At 49.4% G+C, this 19,956-nt stretch overlaps 4 protein-coding genes across 5 annotated transcripts; all 4 read right to left on the bottom strand.

Moving 5' to 3' along the window:
* Positions 1–238: 238 nt before the first annotated feature.
* Positions 239–1,500, bottom strand: LOC120691634. 2 transcript variants are annotated; one of them, XM_039974776.1, is made up of 3 exons: positions 884–1,500; positions 702–761; positions 239–513 (listed from the first exon to the last, which is right to left on the bottom strand). In XM_039974776.1, exons 1-3 carry the CDS (start codon positions 1,257–1,259, stop codon positions 491–493), a joined length of 459 nt encoding a protein of 152 aa, XP_039830710.1. In that variant the 5' UTR covers positions 1,260–1,500; the 3' UTR covers positions 239–490. The 2 variants fall into 2 exon arrangements, with proteins under 2 accessions (XP_039830710.1, XP_039830711.1); XM_039974777.1 differs by having other exon boundaries at positions 702–743.
* Positions 1,501–4,293: 2,793 nt separating this feature from the next.
* On the bottom strand, positions 4,294–5,695 carry LOC120691512 (zinc finger protein 1-like). The gene has a single exon (XM_039974587.1). The coding sequence runs from the start codon at positions 5,323–5,325 to the stop codon at positions 4,609–4,611; it is 717 nt and encodes a 238-aa protein (XP_039830521.1). The 5' UTR covers positions 5,326–5,695; the 3' UTR covers positions 4,294–4,608.
* Positions 5,696–14,949: 9,254 nt separating this feature from the next.
* On the bottom strand, positions 14,950–18,710 carry LOC120693361 (protein SNOWY COTYLEDON 3-like). The gene is made up of 6 exons (XM_039976776.1): positions 17,710–18,710; positions 17,162–17,281; positions 16,172–16,288; positions 15,941–16,030; positions 15,255–15,359; positions 14,950–15,109 (listed from the first exon to the last, which is right to left on the bottom strand). The coding sequence occupies exons 1-6, from the start codon at positions 17,761–17,763 to the stop codon at positions 15,044–15,046; spliced, it is 552 nt and encodes a 183-aa protein (XP_039832710.1). The 5' UTR covers positions 17,764–18,710; the 3' UTR covers positions 14,950–15,043.
* Positions 18,096–18,728, bottom strand: LOC120688783 (lysine-rich arabinogalactan protein 19-like). The gene has a single exon (XM_039971157.1). It carries the CDS (start codon positions 18,726–18,728, stop codon positions 18,096–18,098), a length of 633 nt encoding a protein of 210 aa, XP_039827091.1.
* Positions 18,729–19,956: the final 1,228 nt, after the last annotated feature.

Raw genomic sequence — 19,956 nt, 5'->3', positions numbered from 1 at the left:
AATCTACAGTAAACATGTGCTAATGATGGATTAATTAGGTCATTAGATTCGTCTCGTAGTTTACAGACGAGATCAATAATTAATTTTGTGATTAGTCTACATTTAATACTTCAAATGTTAAAGATTCTATTCCAAAAATTCCAAAATCCAAAATTCAAAGTGATAAACAGACCCTTTGCGTACAGGGTCGGCCAGGCTGGGTTTCTTGTCGGTCTAAAAACTGTTAAAAATCACATACTCAACAAAATGAGGTGGCTTAGAATTCTACAATAGCCTATACAAAATGAAGATTTTGTTTTAATTTACATCAACTAAGGCTCCAATTCGCATCAGCTAAGAAATTAGTTATAAGTAACATAGCACTAGTCACTAGAGAATAGTACTCGCTATCTCCATGGCAAAATTAAATTGGCAGCTAGCAGGGATATCATTATTCTCACGAAAGAACAACAGTTAGAAATACACATGGATCCATCCAGCAACATGGCATCTAGGCAGCATACACATGGAACTCTGAAAATGACAGAAGGCAGATCAAATTATATACATGGACAACCAGATCAATATACTCTGAGCTACCCGTCCATTCCAGTGAATAGATTTTTGCAGTTATATGACAAGAGGCCAATGCTACTGCAAACTGTGCAGAGGGCCTTCAGGTCCTTCAATACTGCATCAATCAATTCAGTAAAGAGAACTACCTGAATCTTCAGATCCTTGCCCAAAGTCTTCGCTTCCGTCACCTATGCACAGTGGAGTACCTAAATATTCAAGAACAGATAACCACCTATGCATCAATCAAATCAGTAAAGCTTGGGCACATGCCATGTGGAAGGATGGCATCGAGCTTGGGCCGCTAGAGACGTTCATGCCACAGGCGGACCTTGGGGTGGTGGCCGAGAAGTTTGGACCGCTGATGGACCTTGGGGCGGCAGCGAAGCTAGGGCCGCCGGTGGATTTTGGGGGCGCGGATAAGCTTGGTGGCCGGTGAAGAAGGAAGGCGTGGCGCTCATAGGGAGGTCTTCACCATCTGCAGCTCCGCTCACCTCCTGCACCGTCGCGGCCTTCCTACCCCGCGCCGCTGTCGTGGTCGCTGTTGCGAGCTTCCGCACCCGCAGCCGCATTTTTTCGGCTGATGCGCCGCCGACGCAGCAAGGAACTCCCGCGCCGCCACCGCCGCCGACTGCTGCTCCATCCCCATCCCCATCTGTTCTGCTCTGCCGCCGCTGCAGTGTGGGATTTGGTGGTGAGGAGGGCATGGAAAGAGGGGAGAGAAGAACGCGCGAGCAGAAATATTTTCGCCAAGGATGGATTTTGGTGCGCGCGGCTAGGGAACCGGAGGCTGGAGCATGGGATCGCAAGCACCGTCGGCAAGTGGAGGCGGCGCCGTACAACGCGAGACGAGCGGACGGCAAGCCATCGGAGCACGAGCCGGGGCCGTCGTCTCGCGAGGCGACGGGAGCGCCGTCGCCTCGCTGCGCCGGGGAGTTTTCTGCAAAATTTCCCTCTTGCAGACGGCATACAGACCCGTGCTGTACATGCCTAATAATTTAACTCGCGGCCCATTTTTGTGTATCGGAGGAGGACCGTACCTGTCCCAATTTATTGATGACACATCAACGTTTGTTTATTCTCGTCTCCAAGTACCGTCTCTCAGTAATAACTCAGTTTAGCCCTTTTGACAACATTGATTATGATTTCTGCTACAGTAGTGGGGCACTAACCCTAAGAGAGAGAAAAAATACCAAATCACACTGATAATAACGCCCCCGTAACTGAAGACAACTACCCAATCTTTTTCTTGCATAGCATAGCAAATGAAAAGGAATACCACTACTCTACTAGTTGACATTTTATTTCCCGAGACAGTTACAATTAGGCCCGCCCAACGAACTAACCGTACCTACCCACTCCGGCCATCGCACAGTACAACACACTAAAGAATTCAGATAAAGAACGTCTAAAAAACATCCAAAGAAACAGTACATCAGGAAGCACGAGCATCCAAAAGGAGGAGAAAGAGATAGATGCGTTCACATGCATGCACGCAGGGGACGATTCCACATAGGATGCCACTGGCTAACCTTGCTAATAAGCTAAACAATTTCTCGAGGAACAGAAAAGAAATAAAGCATTTGGTACCATGCATTATATTAGCAGCATCGAATAATCATCACTTGACTTGTGGTTCGGTCGATCATCGGTTCCTGGATTAATTCTAAACAAAACCCAGATCGATCGATCGGTTGACATCACGTGGCGGGAGCCGGGGGGGGGGGGGGGGGGGGGGTTAAACTAGCAGAGCCTTGTCCCCCGCGGCGGGCGACCTGGCCGGAAATGGCGCCTCGCCGAACGTGGCTGCCGGCTGGAGAGGAGGGCCGCCGTCCCTGTTACCAATAGGAGTACAGGTACAGGACTGACTTCACTGAATACGCTTCTGTCCATGCATACAAGGGCGAGCGGGGCTTCTACTCCCTCCTTCGTGAAATGTGTAGGGTATTTTAGAGTTCAAATTTTGTACTCAAATATACTCCCTCCGTATTGGTAAAGAAATTCGTTTAGGACAGCGACACGGTCTTCAAAACACAACTTTGATCTCTTACTTTTTTTAAAAAATATTTATAGAAGAGTGATGTATGTAAACTTTTATGAAAGTATTTTTCAAGACAAATCTATTCATATAATTTTCACATTTGTAAACTCAACAACTTAAAAGTTATTGATGATTTATATTCCCAATGTTTGACCCAAAGCTTGTCCAAAACTACTTTCTTTACTAATACGGAGGGAGTAAGTCATTCTATATTGAGAGTGGATCAAACACCTTAATTGTACATCGTTTTTCGATTTTTTCCAATAGAAAGACGTGCATGCAGCCATATAGGGGGAGATGCACATGTGGAGAAGGTGTATAGGAAAGAGCATGGTACTTTAATTAACACATATTTAATTACTCAAATAGAGTCCCAATGCTTAATAATTAGAGGTAGAGAGTTTTTTTTCCATCTCCATAATCTGTTGAAAAAATCCTAGAATGACCTACATTTCAGAACGGAGGGAGTAAGTTCTAAGGCCTCCTCCAAAGGAGTGATGACGTGGATGGCGGACGTGGAGGAGAGAGGACGGAGAAAAGTGACGAGGAACTGACATGGAGAGCTTCGTGAAGGCCTGTGAGAGGGGAAGGCATATGAGATAGACGACTGATTCATCGCTAGCGAGATCCTTTTTACACGGTTCATCGAATAAAAAAATATTTCACCGGGCGATGTCGCCCCTTGTTGGATGTTGGAGGGGCCTAAAGGATTGACCCACAAGCTAGTGATTTTATATAGCTAGGAAACGTCGAAAATCTTGTGATGTTGCACTGTACTAAATTGCCTCCAGCTTCATGCAGACAATGCATGGAACCACTCCGTATATAAACGTAGCTGGAAGAAGTATGCATGGCTTGTATACACATGACATGAAACGGTGGAAGTAGCCTTTTTTGCTGTCTATACCTGTTGTTAAACTCACGTGATCAATAATTGTGTTTGCTTGAACTTGTCAGTCAACCAGCCAGCACTATTGTTCTCTCATACTAAATCAGCACTAGACACCAGGTACTAGCCAGTCAGTTCTCTCATAACAAATCAGTCCTAGCCATCAGCCACAGCCAAACGAATCCAGCGCAGCGCATGTATATGCCAGGCTTGGATTGAAAAATATAGAAGCCACGATTCTTAATCATCCTTGGGCTAAGGCTAATATTTCAAACCCAGACCAGATGCAGCGCCAAACCTGGCCTGCGATGCTGCAATGTGTACGTGGGCAGGCCTGCTACTTGTGATTGGGCCCATAATGCCAGTTCGGCCCATATATAGGAAGAAAACAAACGAAAAGATCGACCACTTCACTTGGGCTCCAGCAGCGAGAAAGCTCGCCATGGCCCATCATGTGAATGGTTTTTCGGCCTGAAACACATCAAAGCTTTTGTTCGTTTAGCCCGTTCGGTCTGTGCAGATTCTGGGAAACAAGGAAAGATTTAGATTTCCCATTCGAGGTCCATGTCCTCCCATAAAAAAAAAACGGTCCATGTCCTCATGTCAAAACTTTCTAGAATTTTGCATTGCCTTGACATATATTTACTCCGGTCAGCAGAAACTGTCATTGAAAAGGCGAGCTATGAGAGTCTCCGATTGGTTGGATGCCAATTTCTGCCAAACCACAATCTTGACATGCCAATAAACCGTCAAAACTTTCAAGGATTTTCTACTGCCCTGACATGTTCTCTGGTCGGCAAAAACCGTCAACTTGAAATGGCGAGCAATATGCAAGCCAATTTGTCTTCTTCAGTTCTTCAATATGAAACACTAACTAAACGATTCAGTAAAAGATAGTATCACATGCCCCATCTAATTCTTTTCCACATACACATAAGCTTACGGGCTTACAGCAATCAATGAAAAGAATCATTCTACGGAATTAGAATTTAAATACATAAGTTTACAGCAATCAGAGACCTACAACTGACCCGTGCAAGAGTACAGCTGCTGCTCACCCAAACGTCCCAACCCAACACAGCAGAGCCAATCGAGGAGGAGATCGCGACTTGCAGTAACCAACTACCTATGCCGGGATCATTAGCCTCGGCTTCTTGAAGGCCAAGGGGCTGAGCACCTCCTCCTCTTCCTCGGCCGCCGGCACGCACCGATCGCCGGTGGCGATGATGTCCGGCAGGGCGGGTACGTTGAGGTCGAACCCGCGGCAGCTCATCAAGCCTGCGCTGGTGGACGCGACGTTGGTGGTGGTGGCACCGGCGGCGCCCGCGTAGTGGCAGCGCTTGTGGCCGCCCAGCGCCTGCCCCGTCGGGAACGTCTTCCTGCACACGGAGCACTCGTGCACCCTGCCGCCGCTGCCGCTGCTGCCAGCCGCGCCGGACGTGGACGAGGACGCGGCGGGCGAGGCCGAGGGCGCCGCCGCGGCCGGCTCCTCGGCGGCCGGGGTCGGGGCTGCCGCCGGCGGCCTGGCGCGGTGGCTGGACTTGTGGCCGCCGAGGGCCTGGTGGGACGGGAACGCCTTGCCGCAGACGGAGCACCTGTGCTCCTGCTGCGGAGCGGGAGCGCGGGCGTCGCGCTGGCCGCGCGCCAGCATGAGGAGGCAGAGCGCGAGGTGCTCCTCCTCGGTGGGCGCCGCGCCCACGCGGCGGAGGTGGCGCCTGGAGCGCGAGCGCTTCCGCCTGGCCCACCCGTCGGCGGCCCCCTCCCGCGCCGAGACCGCACCCTCCTCCGGCAGCGTCCACGGCGTCGCCGGCGCGTCGAGAGCCACCCCCACCATGGCCGCCATTCCTAAGCACACGATGTGTCGATCGTAGTGGTCTAGCGGGCCGCAAAGGTGTGGTTATTAGGAAGGGGGATCGAAGAGCTTCCTTTATGCTACTTGCCGATGGAGAGAGGGCAGAGCGAGTGGCTCGTCTTATAGTAGACGAAGGCTAGAAGGTTGGAGAGGGAGGTGAGTGGCAGCAGGGAAGTTGGTGGCTTGCTGGTGTGAGCTGCGACTGGAGTGCTGGACTGATCCACTACTGGTGGTTGGTTGATTGGTTCCAGTTCCAAAGGATGTGGTCATATGCATGGTTGGAAGAGTAGTGGATGGAGTACTTGCAGTGTCCGGTCAACCAGGGAGGAGAGGAATGGAAAGAGACGGAGGGCTTGGCCATTTGGAGGCCCAGTCAAGAGGGAGCTAGTGTAATGTAATCTGGACAGGACAGCCAATGCAAGACCCGTGGTGAGTGAAAGGGAGTGACCTTTTTTGGCTTAGCTTCGAGAGAACTGTGGACTGATTCTCTAGTCCAAGTTGGAGCACGTCTCAGTGGGCCAGGGCATGCATTGACATGGCCGGGGTTGCGCTGGTACCTGCCAAATGGGCATGCGCGATGCGAGCACAGGCGCCCTGCTCCGTGTGGCGTGTGTGAGGAGTAGTTGAGGTCGGCTGCGATCGAGCAAAGGCACGCTTGTCCTGTCCCCGGGCGGCAGGCTGTTGTGCGACGCCGCGTGGAATCGACGAGCGCGCCCCGGCCGGCACCGCTAGGGACGACGGACCCGCGCCAGACTCGGCGGCGCTGGCTCCCTTGCCTTGCCCTTTCCACTCGGGAGCTGGACTTGGACAGGTGTGGCTGATGATGGCGAGCGTAGGATAGGAGGCCGGGGCTTTCTGGAACCTCCAGGCCAGCAAGCAGGTGCTGCTACTGTAGCCCTGCTAATGGGTTGGAACCCGCACCATACCCAACCCCACCCAAAATTAACATATTTAGATACTCAACCCCACTCAACCCAATTAGTTAATTTCTCAACTCTAACCAACCCGCCCCATTATAAGCGGGTAACCCATAAAAACCCATGGGTTCTACTATACAGAGGAATTTAGTGGTTCTACACTTAATATGGAGACCACATATATGTCTAGCAACACTACTTTGCACAGAGTATCTGTCAGTCATATTGACTCATCTCTAAAAATTTCAGTCAATTTCGATAAAATTTTATAGTGTGAACGCGAGGTTTTAATTCTAGGGTCCGAGTCTTGATGTGGAGCCCACGTGTAGTTCTAGCCACGCTACTTTGCACAGAGTAGCTGCCAGTCGTACTGAGTCATCTCCAACAAATTTCAGTCAATTTCGATAAAATTTTATAGTGTGAACGCGAGATTTTAATTCTAGGGTCCGGCACTTGATGTGGAGCCCACGTGTAGTTCTAGCCACGCAGCTTTGCACAGAGTAGCTGCCAGTCGTACTGAGTCATCTCCAACAAATTTCAGTCAATTTCGATAAAATTTTATAGTGTGAACGCGAGGTTTTAATTACAGGGTCCGGCTCTTCATGTGGGGCCCACAGGTAGTTCTAGCCACACTGCTTTGCATAAAATAGCTGCCAGTCGTACTGAGTCATTTCCAACAAAATTCAGTAAATTTCGATAAAATTTTCTGATATAAACACGTGGTTTTAATTTCAGAGTCCAGCTCTCACGTGGGACCCACATTTATATATAGTTATACTATTTTGTAAAAAGTATCCATTTCAACACACCCCAACCCGTCTCAACCCGCATTTATATAGAACCCGCCCCGACCCACCCTATTAACTAATACAACCCATTTTAAATCATCCAAACACACTCCATTTCAAAACCCACCCCATAAAATCTATTTCAACCCAACTCATTAGCAGGCCTATCCTACTGGGTGGCTGGGTCACGGATTAACACATAGGCTGGCGTCTGGCGAGACCAACGCGTCGGTGGTTGGCACAAGCAAAGCAAACCAAACCAAGCTGGCGCCGAGATCGCGGCCGCCGTCGCCGACAGCCCGGCCGCGCGCGCGCGCGTCAACGACGACGCGCCCAACCCAATCACCTCCGGGTTTGCAGCGAAGTGCAGGGTTACGCGGCGGGATGGCGTAGCCTAGCTCTAGCTGGGGAGTGGGGAGGCACATGCGCGAGCGATCCCTCCACCGAATCCCGCCGTGGAACTCCACCGCCGAATCCTGCACGCCGCGCCGGGCGGTGGCAACGTGCACCGAACTCGACGCCGCGTCTGGGGCCGGGGTCCCTGTATAACTTGCTGAAGATGGATAACCTATGCATCTATAAAGTTTATTAGGTCCAAATTAGATTTAACATTTTTTGAAAATTAGTTTAACATTTTAACATAACAAATTCAACATATTTTACAGATTATTTCAACTTTTTGATATAATACATTCAACATTTATCAAACCTACATTAACATTTTTTGAGCGGGCGCCTCCTTCCTCTTCGGTGCTGGCGGGTGGAGGCGGCGCTAGCAGACCACGGCGGCCAGCAGCGGGCGCGCGGAGCAGCGGGCCGCAGCACCAGGGGCGCGCACAGACATGACGGCAGCGCAGGGGCAGGCGCGGCGGTGGGGCAGTGGAAGGCCGGCGGCGGCGCAGCCCCGCGTGGGGTGGCGGCAGGGGCTTTGAGAGCTCGCGCGAGTGAGAGAGATGTGAGCAACCCAGTATCTCCCCAATCGTTTGCGGACGCCTGCATTATCGTCTGACTACTAACGTTTCAAGATTCCTGCTGGTCAAACTTGTCCCCTGCGCCATTTCTTTCCCGAGTCTCCAGTTGTAGCCCTCCAGTCAGAATGAAGCAATGATAGGAATGGAGAAGTAGAGAACCAGAATGGTCTTTCTCTCTCCTCCCTTCTATTCCTCCGAACCATCCTCTCTCTCTGCTATCTCTCCCCACCTCTCTTCCTACATCCTGCTCGCCTACTCCGCCGCCGCTCTTGCCCTGCTCCTCGATATAATACAAATTATATCGAAAAATAGTTTAACTTTTGACATAACAGATTCAACATCTTTTACAAACTATTTTCAACATTTTGATATAATACATTCAACATTTATCAAACCTACATCAACATTTTTTGAGCGGGCGCCTCCTTCCTCTCTAGCAAGCGTGTCGGAGTGGCGGCCGCGTGGCATCGGCAGACCACGGCGGCCGACGACGATGCAGGGACCGGTGCCAGGCGCGCGAAGCAGCAGTTGCACAGGGCCGCGGCACCAGGGGCGCGCGTAGGCTCGACGGCAATGCAGGGGCGGCGGCGCGCGCGAGCAGCAGTGGCGGGCACGACGGCGGGGCAGGAAAGGCCAGTGGTGGTGCGTGCGCGGTGGCGGCACAACCCTGCATGGGTTGGTGGCGGGCAGGGAGGACGCGCACGAATGAGAGAGGCGTGAGAGTTAGAGTGTGTTGATCCAATGGTACTGGATGATTGCACGAATCTCAAATACTGAATGATGAGAAAGGAAAAATCTTCGAAAAATATATAGGATGGGCACCAGGGCTGGCGCAAGAGAGAAGGGAGCGAACGAGTGTAATTTATGGGCCTCAGGCCCGCGAGCTACGAACGCGTCGCGGTCCGCTTTAGATTTTTCAGTTTTCTCAACCCATATACTTAGAACGCAGGCCTGTTGGGCCGACAAACGGTTCAGACCTTCAGGCCATGCCATTCCGTCAGTCCAGAGAAAGGCGAACCACCACCCTACAACCGCGCGCCCCGCGCCGCGGGGTAGCAACGGAACAGAGGAGGAAACCAAACCACCCACGCCGGCGTCTTTTTTATTTTTGTATTTTTCAAAAAAAAATTTATAGAAATATATTTTTGGTTTTAGATTTTACAGTTCTATACCCCTACGGGCGGCAGGGGGCCTACCGCCCGGCAGGGGGGCGGTAGGGACCTATATGTAAATAAAAATATTTTTTTGCGCAGGGGTCCTTGGCGGGAGCCTGCCGCCCCCCTGCTGGGCGGCATGCCCCATGCCGCCCCACCAGTTGGCAGCAGGGGGCCTGCCACCCGGCAGGGGGGCGGCAGGCTCCCAGCCCAAATATAAAACTCCGTCCCTTCCCTCTGCGTCCTCATTTTCTGCCCACGAGATCCAAGAGAGGGGAGAGGGGGAGAGGAGGGGTGAGGGAGGTAGTTCCATCGGCGAAGCCCTGCCGGATTTTGAATCCAAACAGCAGGTAACCAATATTTCTCAACTTTGTCATTCCAGATTTTTTGTATGTTTAATTTTATGATTAGTATTTTTTATTATTGTAAGCACTTAGGGTTCGGATTACTGGTTATAATTGAAGCCATAGTATATTTGTAGATAATAGATTAATTAAAATGAAGTCTTTGCATGGCCAGATATGTCGAGCAAAGTGGCATTTCAAGTTCATTACGGTGACTTCTATAAAATTACTCATGATTCCTATGGAGTAAATCTATCAGCATTGGAAAGAAGACAGTGCAGTCTAGATAAACCCCTAGAGAGGAGTTTTGAGTCCAAACGGAAATGTCTTCACAGGATGTTCAATGTGAATCCAAAGACTCATTTGCTTACGGTTCATACCTCGGCTTTCTGGGAAACTAATGGGGATTTCTGGGAGTTGACGCATATAAATAGTACGGAAAATGGCAACATTACATGCACGCAGCTCTTGAAAGTGGGTGGCCTCTCGCAATGGTAATTCAGATTCACCAGAAGACCGGTGATTTAGGTGAAGGGTCAACACACATAACATCTGACTGCAATGAAAAGATGGAAGAGGATAAAGAAGAAGAGAACATGCAAGCTCCAGAACCAGAACCAGAACCACAAGGTTTAGCAGATGAAGGCGAGCGGATACCTAGAATTGTGGAGGACATGGAGAAAAAAGACCATAATGCACAAATAATAGAGCAATGTGGGGACTCATCGGACGATGAGGACGATGAGCGCTTCCCAGTGCTAGGTGAATGGCGTAAAGAGGGTTTTGGTAATCCAGTGGGTTGTTCTGTATCTGGATTAGATGCTGCGTCCTATATTTTTCAATATTTCACAAAAGAAGCCGCAGCACAGACTTGATGTCATGAGATATACTGCATCGGCATTCTAGGCCCATTCACTCAAAAAAATCCCCATCCAATTCTCATCCCTGATGCAGCTACGAAGCGGGGCATAGGCCGACAGCAGACACGTCGGATCCGGAACGGAATGGACGAGTCCGAGGCTGGAAAGAAGAAAAAACGTTGCAATTTGTGTGGAACGGACGGTCACACTTACAAGAAGTGCCCACAGTTTTCAGTACCCACTGCTGCTGCCGAGGCTGGACCTTCCGGGAATCCGACGGATGGATCGTCTCCACCTACAAGAATTCGCTGCATCTAGTTGTGCACGTAACAGCTTGCAATGTATTTGTGTGTACGAAACTAAATATATTATGTATTTGTCTCGAATTTGGTTGTAACGAATGAAACCTTCAATGTAATATGTTATGTGGTATTTTGTTTAATGTTCTATTTATATTTCGTTCATTGTATCTTATGTGGTATTGTATCATAAATATAATCATTACAATCAAACATAGCAAACATATAAGTATTGCAATTAAAGGTACAGGCGTCCCGTCACAATTTACATCACAATCTAAAACTGATGTCCATCATATGTTACATATCATGTCATGAAATCATCTAAATCGTCATCCCAGTTGACAGATGGTGGTGCTGTAGGTGGTGCAGCATTACTTGACGAACCTCTCGACTTTCCTTTTCTCTCTTTTCTGGTTCTAGGTTCATGTACAGGTGGAGGAACATCAGGTGTTCGAGGCCATGATTTGGGGGGCATGAAGTCATCCATATCGTCATCCCAGTTAACACAACTAGGTGCTCGAGGTGATGCAGCATGACTTGACGAACCTTCGGTCATCTGTTCTTGCGGAGGCCGAGAACTATCACCCGAAGATCTTTTCCGCCTCCTTCGTCTAGTTTGCGGCATAACTCCACCGAAGATACATACCAATTTACGAAAATTTGGTATCGATTTGTTAATCAACTCCGTGTCCTCGGGGTAATCCTAGCATATAATTACACAAAAATTTTACTATTTCATAAATATAGATTACAAATAACGGACGTGATTAGAACTGAATAAGAGTTACCTTAATGTGCATCTCATACACCTGTGGCCGCATCCATATCTTACGAGTAGTTTGTAAGAATCCAATAACATAAGGATGATTCGCTAGTTCACATACCCTCATGTATATCTTCCGACGTTCTAGCAGGTGTTCCTTTAAATCTTGCATTGTAATACCTCGAAACAATGTCAAATCTTTAAATTCAACTAATTTGGACAACACCATCTCTATCGTACCATCCGCTAATGGATCCAACTTCTTACTGATTACAAGACGTGTCATGATCTCAAGAAATATACTAGATTTTTCTTCGGTCCATGAAAATCCAAAAGAATTGGAGGCAGCCATTGCCTTATGCTGCAATAACAATAAGATACTGTCATTCTAAGTTTACTATTCTATATTTCACTATCCAAAAACTAAATCTATTCTAATTCATAATTATTTTAGAAACAAGTCTATAATAGTTGAGAAATATTGGTTACTTGCGGTTTGGATCCAAAATCCGGCAGGGCTTCGCCGGTGGAATGACCTCCCTCACCCCTCCTCTCTCCCTCTCCTCTCTCTGGATCTTGTGGGTAGAAAATGAGGGCGCAGCAGGAAGGGGCGGAGTTTTATATTTGGGCCGGGAGCCTGCCGCCCCCCTGCCGGGCGGCAGGCCCCCTGCCACCAACTGGTGGGGCGGCAGGCTCCCGCCAAGGACCTCTGCGCAAAAAAAAATTCCCCTTGTCGCCCCCCGGCTGGGCGGTAGGGGTATAGAACTGTAAAATCTAAAACCAAAAATATATTTCTGTAATTTTTTTGAAAAATACAAAAATAAAAAGAGTAAAATGCACCGTGGGTCCTTAAACTAGTGAGGGTGTGTCAAGTAGGTCCACGAACTTCGAAAGTGCAGATTTGGCCCCATAATCTAATTAAGTGTGTCACTGGAGGTCCAAAACCCCTTTGACCGGGTCTGACCGCCTACATGGCATGCTGACTGGGCAATGACATGGACCTGACATGTGGGACCTGTCAGCAGGGTCAACGACCCCACCTGTCATAAGGACAGAAGGGGGCGGCGCTTTGACTGGAGAGAAGCTCGCCGTCGCCGTCGGCGCGGCGCTTGGCGGCGCAGCCTCCTGGACCTCGCCTGCGCGCGGCGGCCCTGCTCGAGGGCGGCGCTCGCTAGCCGCGCCGCTGGAACGAGCGAGGCAGGGCCTCGGCGCGGCCGTCCCGGCTGGCCCGTCGCGACGCCGCAGCCCCTCACCCATGTGCGTGTAGTCGCAGCCTCGCCGGCCTTGCGCGCCGCCGCTTTCGCTGCCCCTGCACACCGTCAATCCGGGGAGGCGCGGACATCACCTTCGACGTCGGCGGGCGAGCGTTCCATCATTGGCTGGGCGCTTCCTTGTCGTCCTCGGCGCCCCTGCTCGCCGCCGCGGCGCGAACCCGAGCACCGCTACTGCCGGCGCAGGCGCGGAAAAAGGCGCTGCTTCGCTCCTGCTCCGGCTCGTGCGGCGGGAAGGAGCATCGTCGTGTGGCGGCCACAGCGGAATAGGGCTACGGCCAGGTGCGACGACGCCCCGCATCGGCTGTAGTGGCGCTCGGCGGTCCAATCGGTCCGGCGATGATTTCCATGGGGAAAGGGGCGAAAACGCAAGAGGGGGTCACCTGGATTCAATCCCGCGTGTTGGTTGGGGCGGAGGGTGGCTGGAGCGGGCTGGCCACGTGAGCTCGAGCTCGAGCTCGGCTCGGTGGCGGCAACAATGGCGGGAGGTGGGCGGCACGATTCCGGTCGGGTGGTAGCCGGAGCTCGGTGAGGAGAGGTTGGGGAGGGAGTTGGGGCAGTGAGGGAGGCCTGGGCGCGGCGGATTTGGAAGGAGGTGGTGCGAGGCGGTGTGGAACGCCCGGCGGAGCAGTGACTGCGCTCGGCTCTGTTCTTGCCTAGCGCAAGGAAGAAGGGGGCAGCAGAGAAATAGCGGGCCCCACATGTCAGGTCCATGTCATTGCCCAGTCAGCATGCCACGTAGGCGGTCAGACCTAGTTAAAGGGGTTTTGGACCTCCAATGACACACTTAATTAGATTAGGGGTCAAATCTGCACTTTCGGAGTTCGTGGACCTACTTGACACACCCTCGCTAGTTTAAGGACTCACAGTATATTTTACTCAAATAAAAAAGATGCCGCGCCGGCGGTAGCCTCCATGCCGAGGCCGTGCGCAACCGGGGTCCACCCTATTTTTTCCCCCATGTACAAGAAATCCAACTAATCCGATCGACACGGGAGGGCAACAAACCCAAGTCCGAAACGAAGCTGGCGGCTGCGTCACGCGCACCCGCATTCACGCGGCGGCCTACCATCTTCCACGCCCATAAATGCAGGCGCGGCCTGCGCCGACGCCGATCCCGCGCCGCACAAGGGCAAGGACACGGCCATGGCGGCGGCCGCCGACCGCACCCCCAGCGACCACGACCTCATCACATTCGTCCTGCGACCGATGGCGGCCGCCGGGACCGCGCAGCAGGGCAGCGGCTTCGTCCACATGGCTGACGTCTACTCCGTCGCGCCCGAGAAGCTCGCCGAGCGGTACGCGCCCGCGCCGGGCGCCGGCGGGATCTGGTACTTCGTCTGCCCCGCGCGCTGCCGGGACCGGGCCGCCAAGGCCGGCGCGCTAGGCGAAATGGGTGCTGGACCTCGGAGGCCGGCGGCGCGGCCGGGCCCGTCAGGGGGCCGGACGGCCGCCGCGTCGGGCAGTCGCGCGCGCTGTCCTACGGGACAGCGGCGCCGTGGGCCGCGGTCACCAGGCACGGCTGGTGCATGGTGGAGCTCGCGCTCGACGACCAAGACGGCGGCGGTGGGGGAGGGGGAGATCTCGTCCTGTGCAAGATGTTCAGATCGCCTCGCAACGTGGAGGCGGCGTCCGCGGCCGTGCCGGCGCTCGTGTCCAGCTGCAAGAGGAAGGCGGCTGGCGACAGTCACCCGGAGGCTCCACCATGCGTGCGGCAGCAACTGATGCAGGGTTCATTCTGATGATCCATGTGTGCTTAGCACCAAGTAGTGTTGTCCCTGTTGGGAGAGGATTGACTATAGTGGTAATAACAGGCACGAAAAGCTTTGATCCATGTACGGAGCTCGGCAAACTCTGCAAGCCACAGCAACTGGAAGCCGAATCAAAACACACAATCTGATGCTCCACCAGCTGCTCCAGCATCCAATTTTGTACTTGAAGATTTTTTTTATTCACATACGCTTCAAAGAGTGTTTTGGTTTCTAACACAAACATCTCTGAGCTCTTTATACTTCTATACTTCTATATATAGATATAGCAGACTTGCTAGGACAAAAGCTGTACTACAATCAAATCGATATTTCTTAATCGGTATCCTTTCCTGAATCTTCTATCAATATGATTTGCGCCCCTGTATATATATATCATCTAAACCTGACTATAATAACTACAATCAACGACAATTTTGTTCATTATGTACTACGATTGCCCAGAACAGCTATACAAGATTGTGTTAGCAACATATAGTCTGCTAACACAATCTTGTATAGCTGTTCGACATTAACAGCGGCCAAAATTTGCTCCACTAACCAATCTACAAGATTATCGGTTTATCGCCTTCATGTTTTTTTTTTGGCTTGACTTCTCAGGTGTAAAAGTTGTACCCTCAGGCTGTCTTCCATCACCTACACAATTGGGAATGTCTAATACCGTCAGTACAGCGTAGCATCATGTAAAAAGCCTAAGCATATTGCCACATACGAATGATTGAATAGAACTGAGTTTATGCTGATCAAGCAGGTATTCATTTTGTTTTTGATGAAACCGCACCTGCGTATTGAGTGCTTGATGTAAGAGGTCAGCACACTCTTCAAGCAACATCTGCTCGCTTCCCACTTCTAACAGGCTGGGGGCCACATCCTCAACTTCTTGAACCTTAATTGCAAGATTGTCAATTAGTTCCAGTAAAGAACTCGAAAGGAAAATGATCAGAGACGACAGTTTTTTAGTAGGAGTGGGAGGAAATCAGGAATCCATGTGCCAGGACGTGACATAGGTTATCGATTCCCATTTACTAATAACATTAGTATCTATCATCAATAACTTTTTTAAAAGCTTTTATATCCTCTTTGTTGGTGGTTCTTGTTTGTTTCATCTCTACCCTACCCTAACTTGGTTGGTACCAAAAGGCTTCTTTGTCGTTGCATATAGTCATAGACCACATTAATCATTACGATCTGGTGGATTACTTCTAGCAAAGAACTCCTAAAAGAAAACAACTATAGTCATAGACCACGTCAGTTTGCTCCACAAGGTATATTCTAGATATTTCTATTGCAATGTATGAAGCAGCAGCGATACTGGCAACAATTTTAGCTCATGTTGATTTATGGTTAGATTATCCACAAAAGCTGCATTGAGGGTATTCACTTTTATAAAAAGGAATGGTGTATGAGGTCGCCCATCCAAATGCAAGATGTGAATCATGGCTACATCAAAGTTTTACATTCTCTTACCTTTTCATATAGTTTTTCAACAGAAGGAAGCAGTTCTTCCAGAATTTTCGTTGCAGATTCAAGAGTTTCATCGATGCCTCCAATATTGATCTGAAAGATTATCAAAAGCATAAGTGTATAAACCATGTACACAGTATACCATAAGAAATTAAAGAAATTGATGTGTAGCAAAATGAATAAACTGGATCAAATTTAAATAGCATGTGCTTACTTTAAACATTTAAAGCTTACCGTAATGTTTCCTCTAGTCGGTACACATGATGAAGCAGCACGGAGGGCTGCTGTTCCTCTTCCAAGGCAACTATAATGTTCTGTCTCAAGTTCACTCCATTGTTCCAAGAAAGGCACCTGATGTTCACAAATAATGATGTCCGTAAGTCAAGAATTTGGTACAGACGTCTTCAATCCATAACCTTTCAGCAGGCATTGGATGTCAGTTTTTAAATTTAAGTTGCGAGAATCCAATATGCTTCACTGATGAGTGCATAAAGATTTATGAAATGGCTCTATTTTGAGCACTGTTATGATGAGGCAAGTGAGAGAAGCAGAGGATTGTGACAGAAAACACAGGTAAAAAAATTTCCACAAAACTGTCAGATGTCTTTTAAACAGTGAAGGAAACATCATGCTAAACAATAATTTGTTTTGAAATGGTGAACTTATGCATTGTGCATGCATAGTTAGAAGAACAGCCGAGAGCTCATATCAACCAATATTCTAAGGTTGGTTGGAGACTAAGCAAACTACTTCAACATGAAACTCAAGTAAACCAGAACTTATCCAACTAACGAGAAATTATTGGCATATATCCTAGGCAAACCTTCTAGCTACCTTCCTAGTGCGCAAGGCACCACAGTGCTGCCTCATGCACAACTACTGCCCTCGGACCCTAGCCATAAAAGTATTCTGTGCTATACCTATACTTGAGGAAGCTGTGATTAACTAGGGATGAGTGCATGCTCTCCCACAAGAACTGTGCAAAATTTTTCAAGAAAAATGCACCCAATTGTTGTGTCGTTTCTAAGATTAGTGTTTTGTGATCAGTTAAGCTAAGTATGGATAAAACCATTTGGGCAAGCCCATAACATGTGTGTAACTAATTCCATATTCTGAAAACCAAAAGGCAATCTCATAGTATTCAGCTATTTTCTTCTCCACGATGAGGTACCTAAAACTAGGTGTACATTTTTTTAGAAACAGCATAATACTACTTTGCCGTACCTGAGCACCAACAACACAATGCACCCTCTCCCCCATCTTGAGAAACTCCAATTCTGCCTTCTTTTCTGCAACAGATACCTGCAGAGCAGCCATCCTCACCGAGAGCCCATAGAATGATGTCTGTAGACCCAACAGACAAATAACAACATGATCACCACAATCAAGATTCAATCATAAAATAGTGGTGACACAAGGGCTACAACTTAGGCCTTCTTTAGATCACTTTGCATTTTAGTTTTTTGGATTTTTGGAAAGGAATCTTTAACATTTGAAGTATTAAATGTAGACTAATTACAGATCTCGTATGTAAACTACGAGACGAATCTAATGAGCCTAATTAATCCATCATTGGAGCATGTTTACTGTAACATTACTGTAGTAATTTAGTGTCTAGTCACGTCCTAATTAGGCTCATTAAATTCGTCTCGCGATTTACGGTCCATTTGTGTAATGCGATTTATTTTTCGACTACATTTAGTACACCATGCAAGCGATTTACAAAAATTTTGCATTTTGGAATCTAAACAGAGCCTTATATTATTCATCACCTCAGCTGCTGGCTGCTGCATTCTTGGCCATCGCCACCGCCTCCGCTCGGGCATTCAAAACCTGTACTGCATGCAGCTATTTTCCAGAATCCGCAGCTGGTGCATCCTCCTACTTCCCCGCACCCTTGTTGCCTCCGATTACTGCGCCCTTCTTGACCACTACTACCATACGTGCAGGTGGCTGCGGCGGCTTCACCGGAGGTTTTGGAAGTGTTGGTTTGCATTCTGATAGCGCCGCGTCGAGTGGGCGGAAGCAGAATGGGTTTTGTGGCCGTCGGGACCCCTCTGTCATTTGCAGTGATGACCCAACCTCAGAGCTCGGGGCGCGGCGAGGGCAGGACACTGGTGCGCAGAAGTCGACGGCCGCCGCCGGTACGTGCGAGGGCTCAGGCGAGGCGCCGCGGAAGCTGAAGTTGGCGCGCTGGCATCGACGGCCGTGCGCAGCCCCTGCGGTCCTGGAGCGCCGCCGCGGCCACGTTAGCAGAGGTTTTCGACGGGCGGAGGATCCTCCTTGTGCTGGGAGTGACGGTGGCGCGGGAGGCACCAGCGGCGAGACGATAGGGCGTGTTCAGGCCCTCCGGCCCCGGGAGCGGGCGGTGCATTGCGTTGAACAGGTCCGGGGCCGCGCCGCGCTTGCGCTTGCGCTTGCGCGAGCCCAGCGTGGGCGGCGGGCGGTTCTCGTCGACAAGGCCGAATACGAAGGGGGAGGGGGCGGGGCCGTGTGCATCGTGGTGGTGGTGCTGCGCGCCGTGCGCGGGAGGCGGCACGAACGCGGAGTGGGGCGACGAGGTGGAGAGGCGACGGGCCTGGGCGGGAAGCGGCGAGGTGGAGAGGCGACGAGGCGGAGTGGGGCGACGAGGTGGACGAGGTAGCGCGAGCTCACCTCGCGGACGCGGCAGCGCGGGCGGGGGCGCGCCGCGGACGGGAGCGGGTCCGGAGGCGGCTTGCCGGGGGGCGGACGAGGTCGGGGCGGGCGTATCGCCCGGCGGCAGCGCGGTGGAGGCCGAGGCCGCGGCCATTGATTGTTATAGGATCCCAAACAACTAAAACAAAGGCTGAAAGCCGAGAACGAACATGTAATCTATGAACTTCTTTCACAAACACATCGTAGTTATCTCATAGAAATTCAACCTATCGTTTTGCTTACATGAAAAAAAAAGAGAGAAAAGAGAATATATCTCCTCCTCAAAAGCTCATAGAGAAAAAAATGAACAACCCACTTTATTAACTAGTAAGGTGCCTGCTAACGCCACGGATAACTTATAGATTAAAAAAAACACAGGTTTCAAATATCCAACTGTCACAACCCAAGAGTTCACGACTGACAGAAATGTGTTGAAAGCTATACGACAAACAAAACTGCAATGTAAGTCAATTAGTCTAGTCCCTTTCTATAAGTGAAACACACATACCATGATCAACGTCACCTATCCATAACTGGAGTTTTTACAAGAATTATCAAACCAGATCATACAGGGGAGTTTAGGATATGATAGGCATGTTGGACATGTTGAAACTATTCAACATTTGAATCAAGGAACTGAAGAGCAAATTAAATGGCCTACACCAAAAATGAAAAAAAGAGAACACTATTGCATTCCTGACCATGCCACATATGCATTTTCATTTTCATAGCCTTCATGCCATCTACTTTTCATCTAAAATATTACATCTCTTGTTTCTCCAACAAAAGAAATGCAGACTGTAAATTGAAAGAAAATTTGTTCATATAGATACATCTATATTTTTTTTCCATTTAAGCATTCAAGCATCATGTTCATGGCAGTACCAATATATAAATAAAGCACATGTGTAATAAACTGCCCTTCAAATTGTAGGGCACAATTTCAGCAGTATTTGTTTGTCTTCAACTCATGTATGCATAAGCTTCAGGTCTATTTAGATACCACATTGTTTCTTGTAAACTAAAATCAACTAAATTATTTTTCCAACTCCATTACAGATAATAAAATCCATTGGTACCTGCTTCACTGGCAGCCATAGCAAACCATATACAAGAAAATACCAGCATGTGAGTTCTGAAGATTCCTTCAATCTCTAAGCTGCATGCTTCTCCTTCTTAAATGACATAGCGGTGCTCCCGCAAACCCTTCAAAAAAAAGATTAAACAAATCCTCAAGAAATGCAATCACCTGACTTCCCCTTTTCCCATATGTACTCATCCACCAATCCATGTTATCCTAAACAGGATTAAACGCCTGTCTAAACGCGTTTAGACGGTAGACG

This window comes from Panicum virgatum, chromosome 9N (assembly GCF_016808335.1).
Source record: "Panicum virgatum strain AP13 chromosome 9N, P.virgatum_v5, whole genome shotgun sequence".
Taxonomy (NCBI): Eukaryota; Viridiplantae; Streptophyta; class Magnoliopsida; order Poales; family Poaceae; genus Panicum; species Panicum virgatum.
The sequence above is the reverse complement of the archived record's forward strand: the minus strand, read 5'-3'. Positions and strand labels throughout refer to the sequence as shown.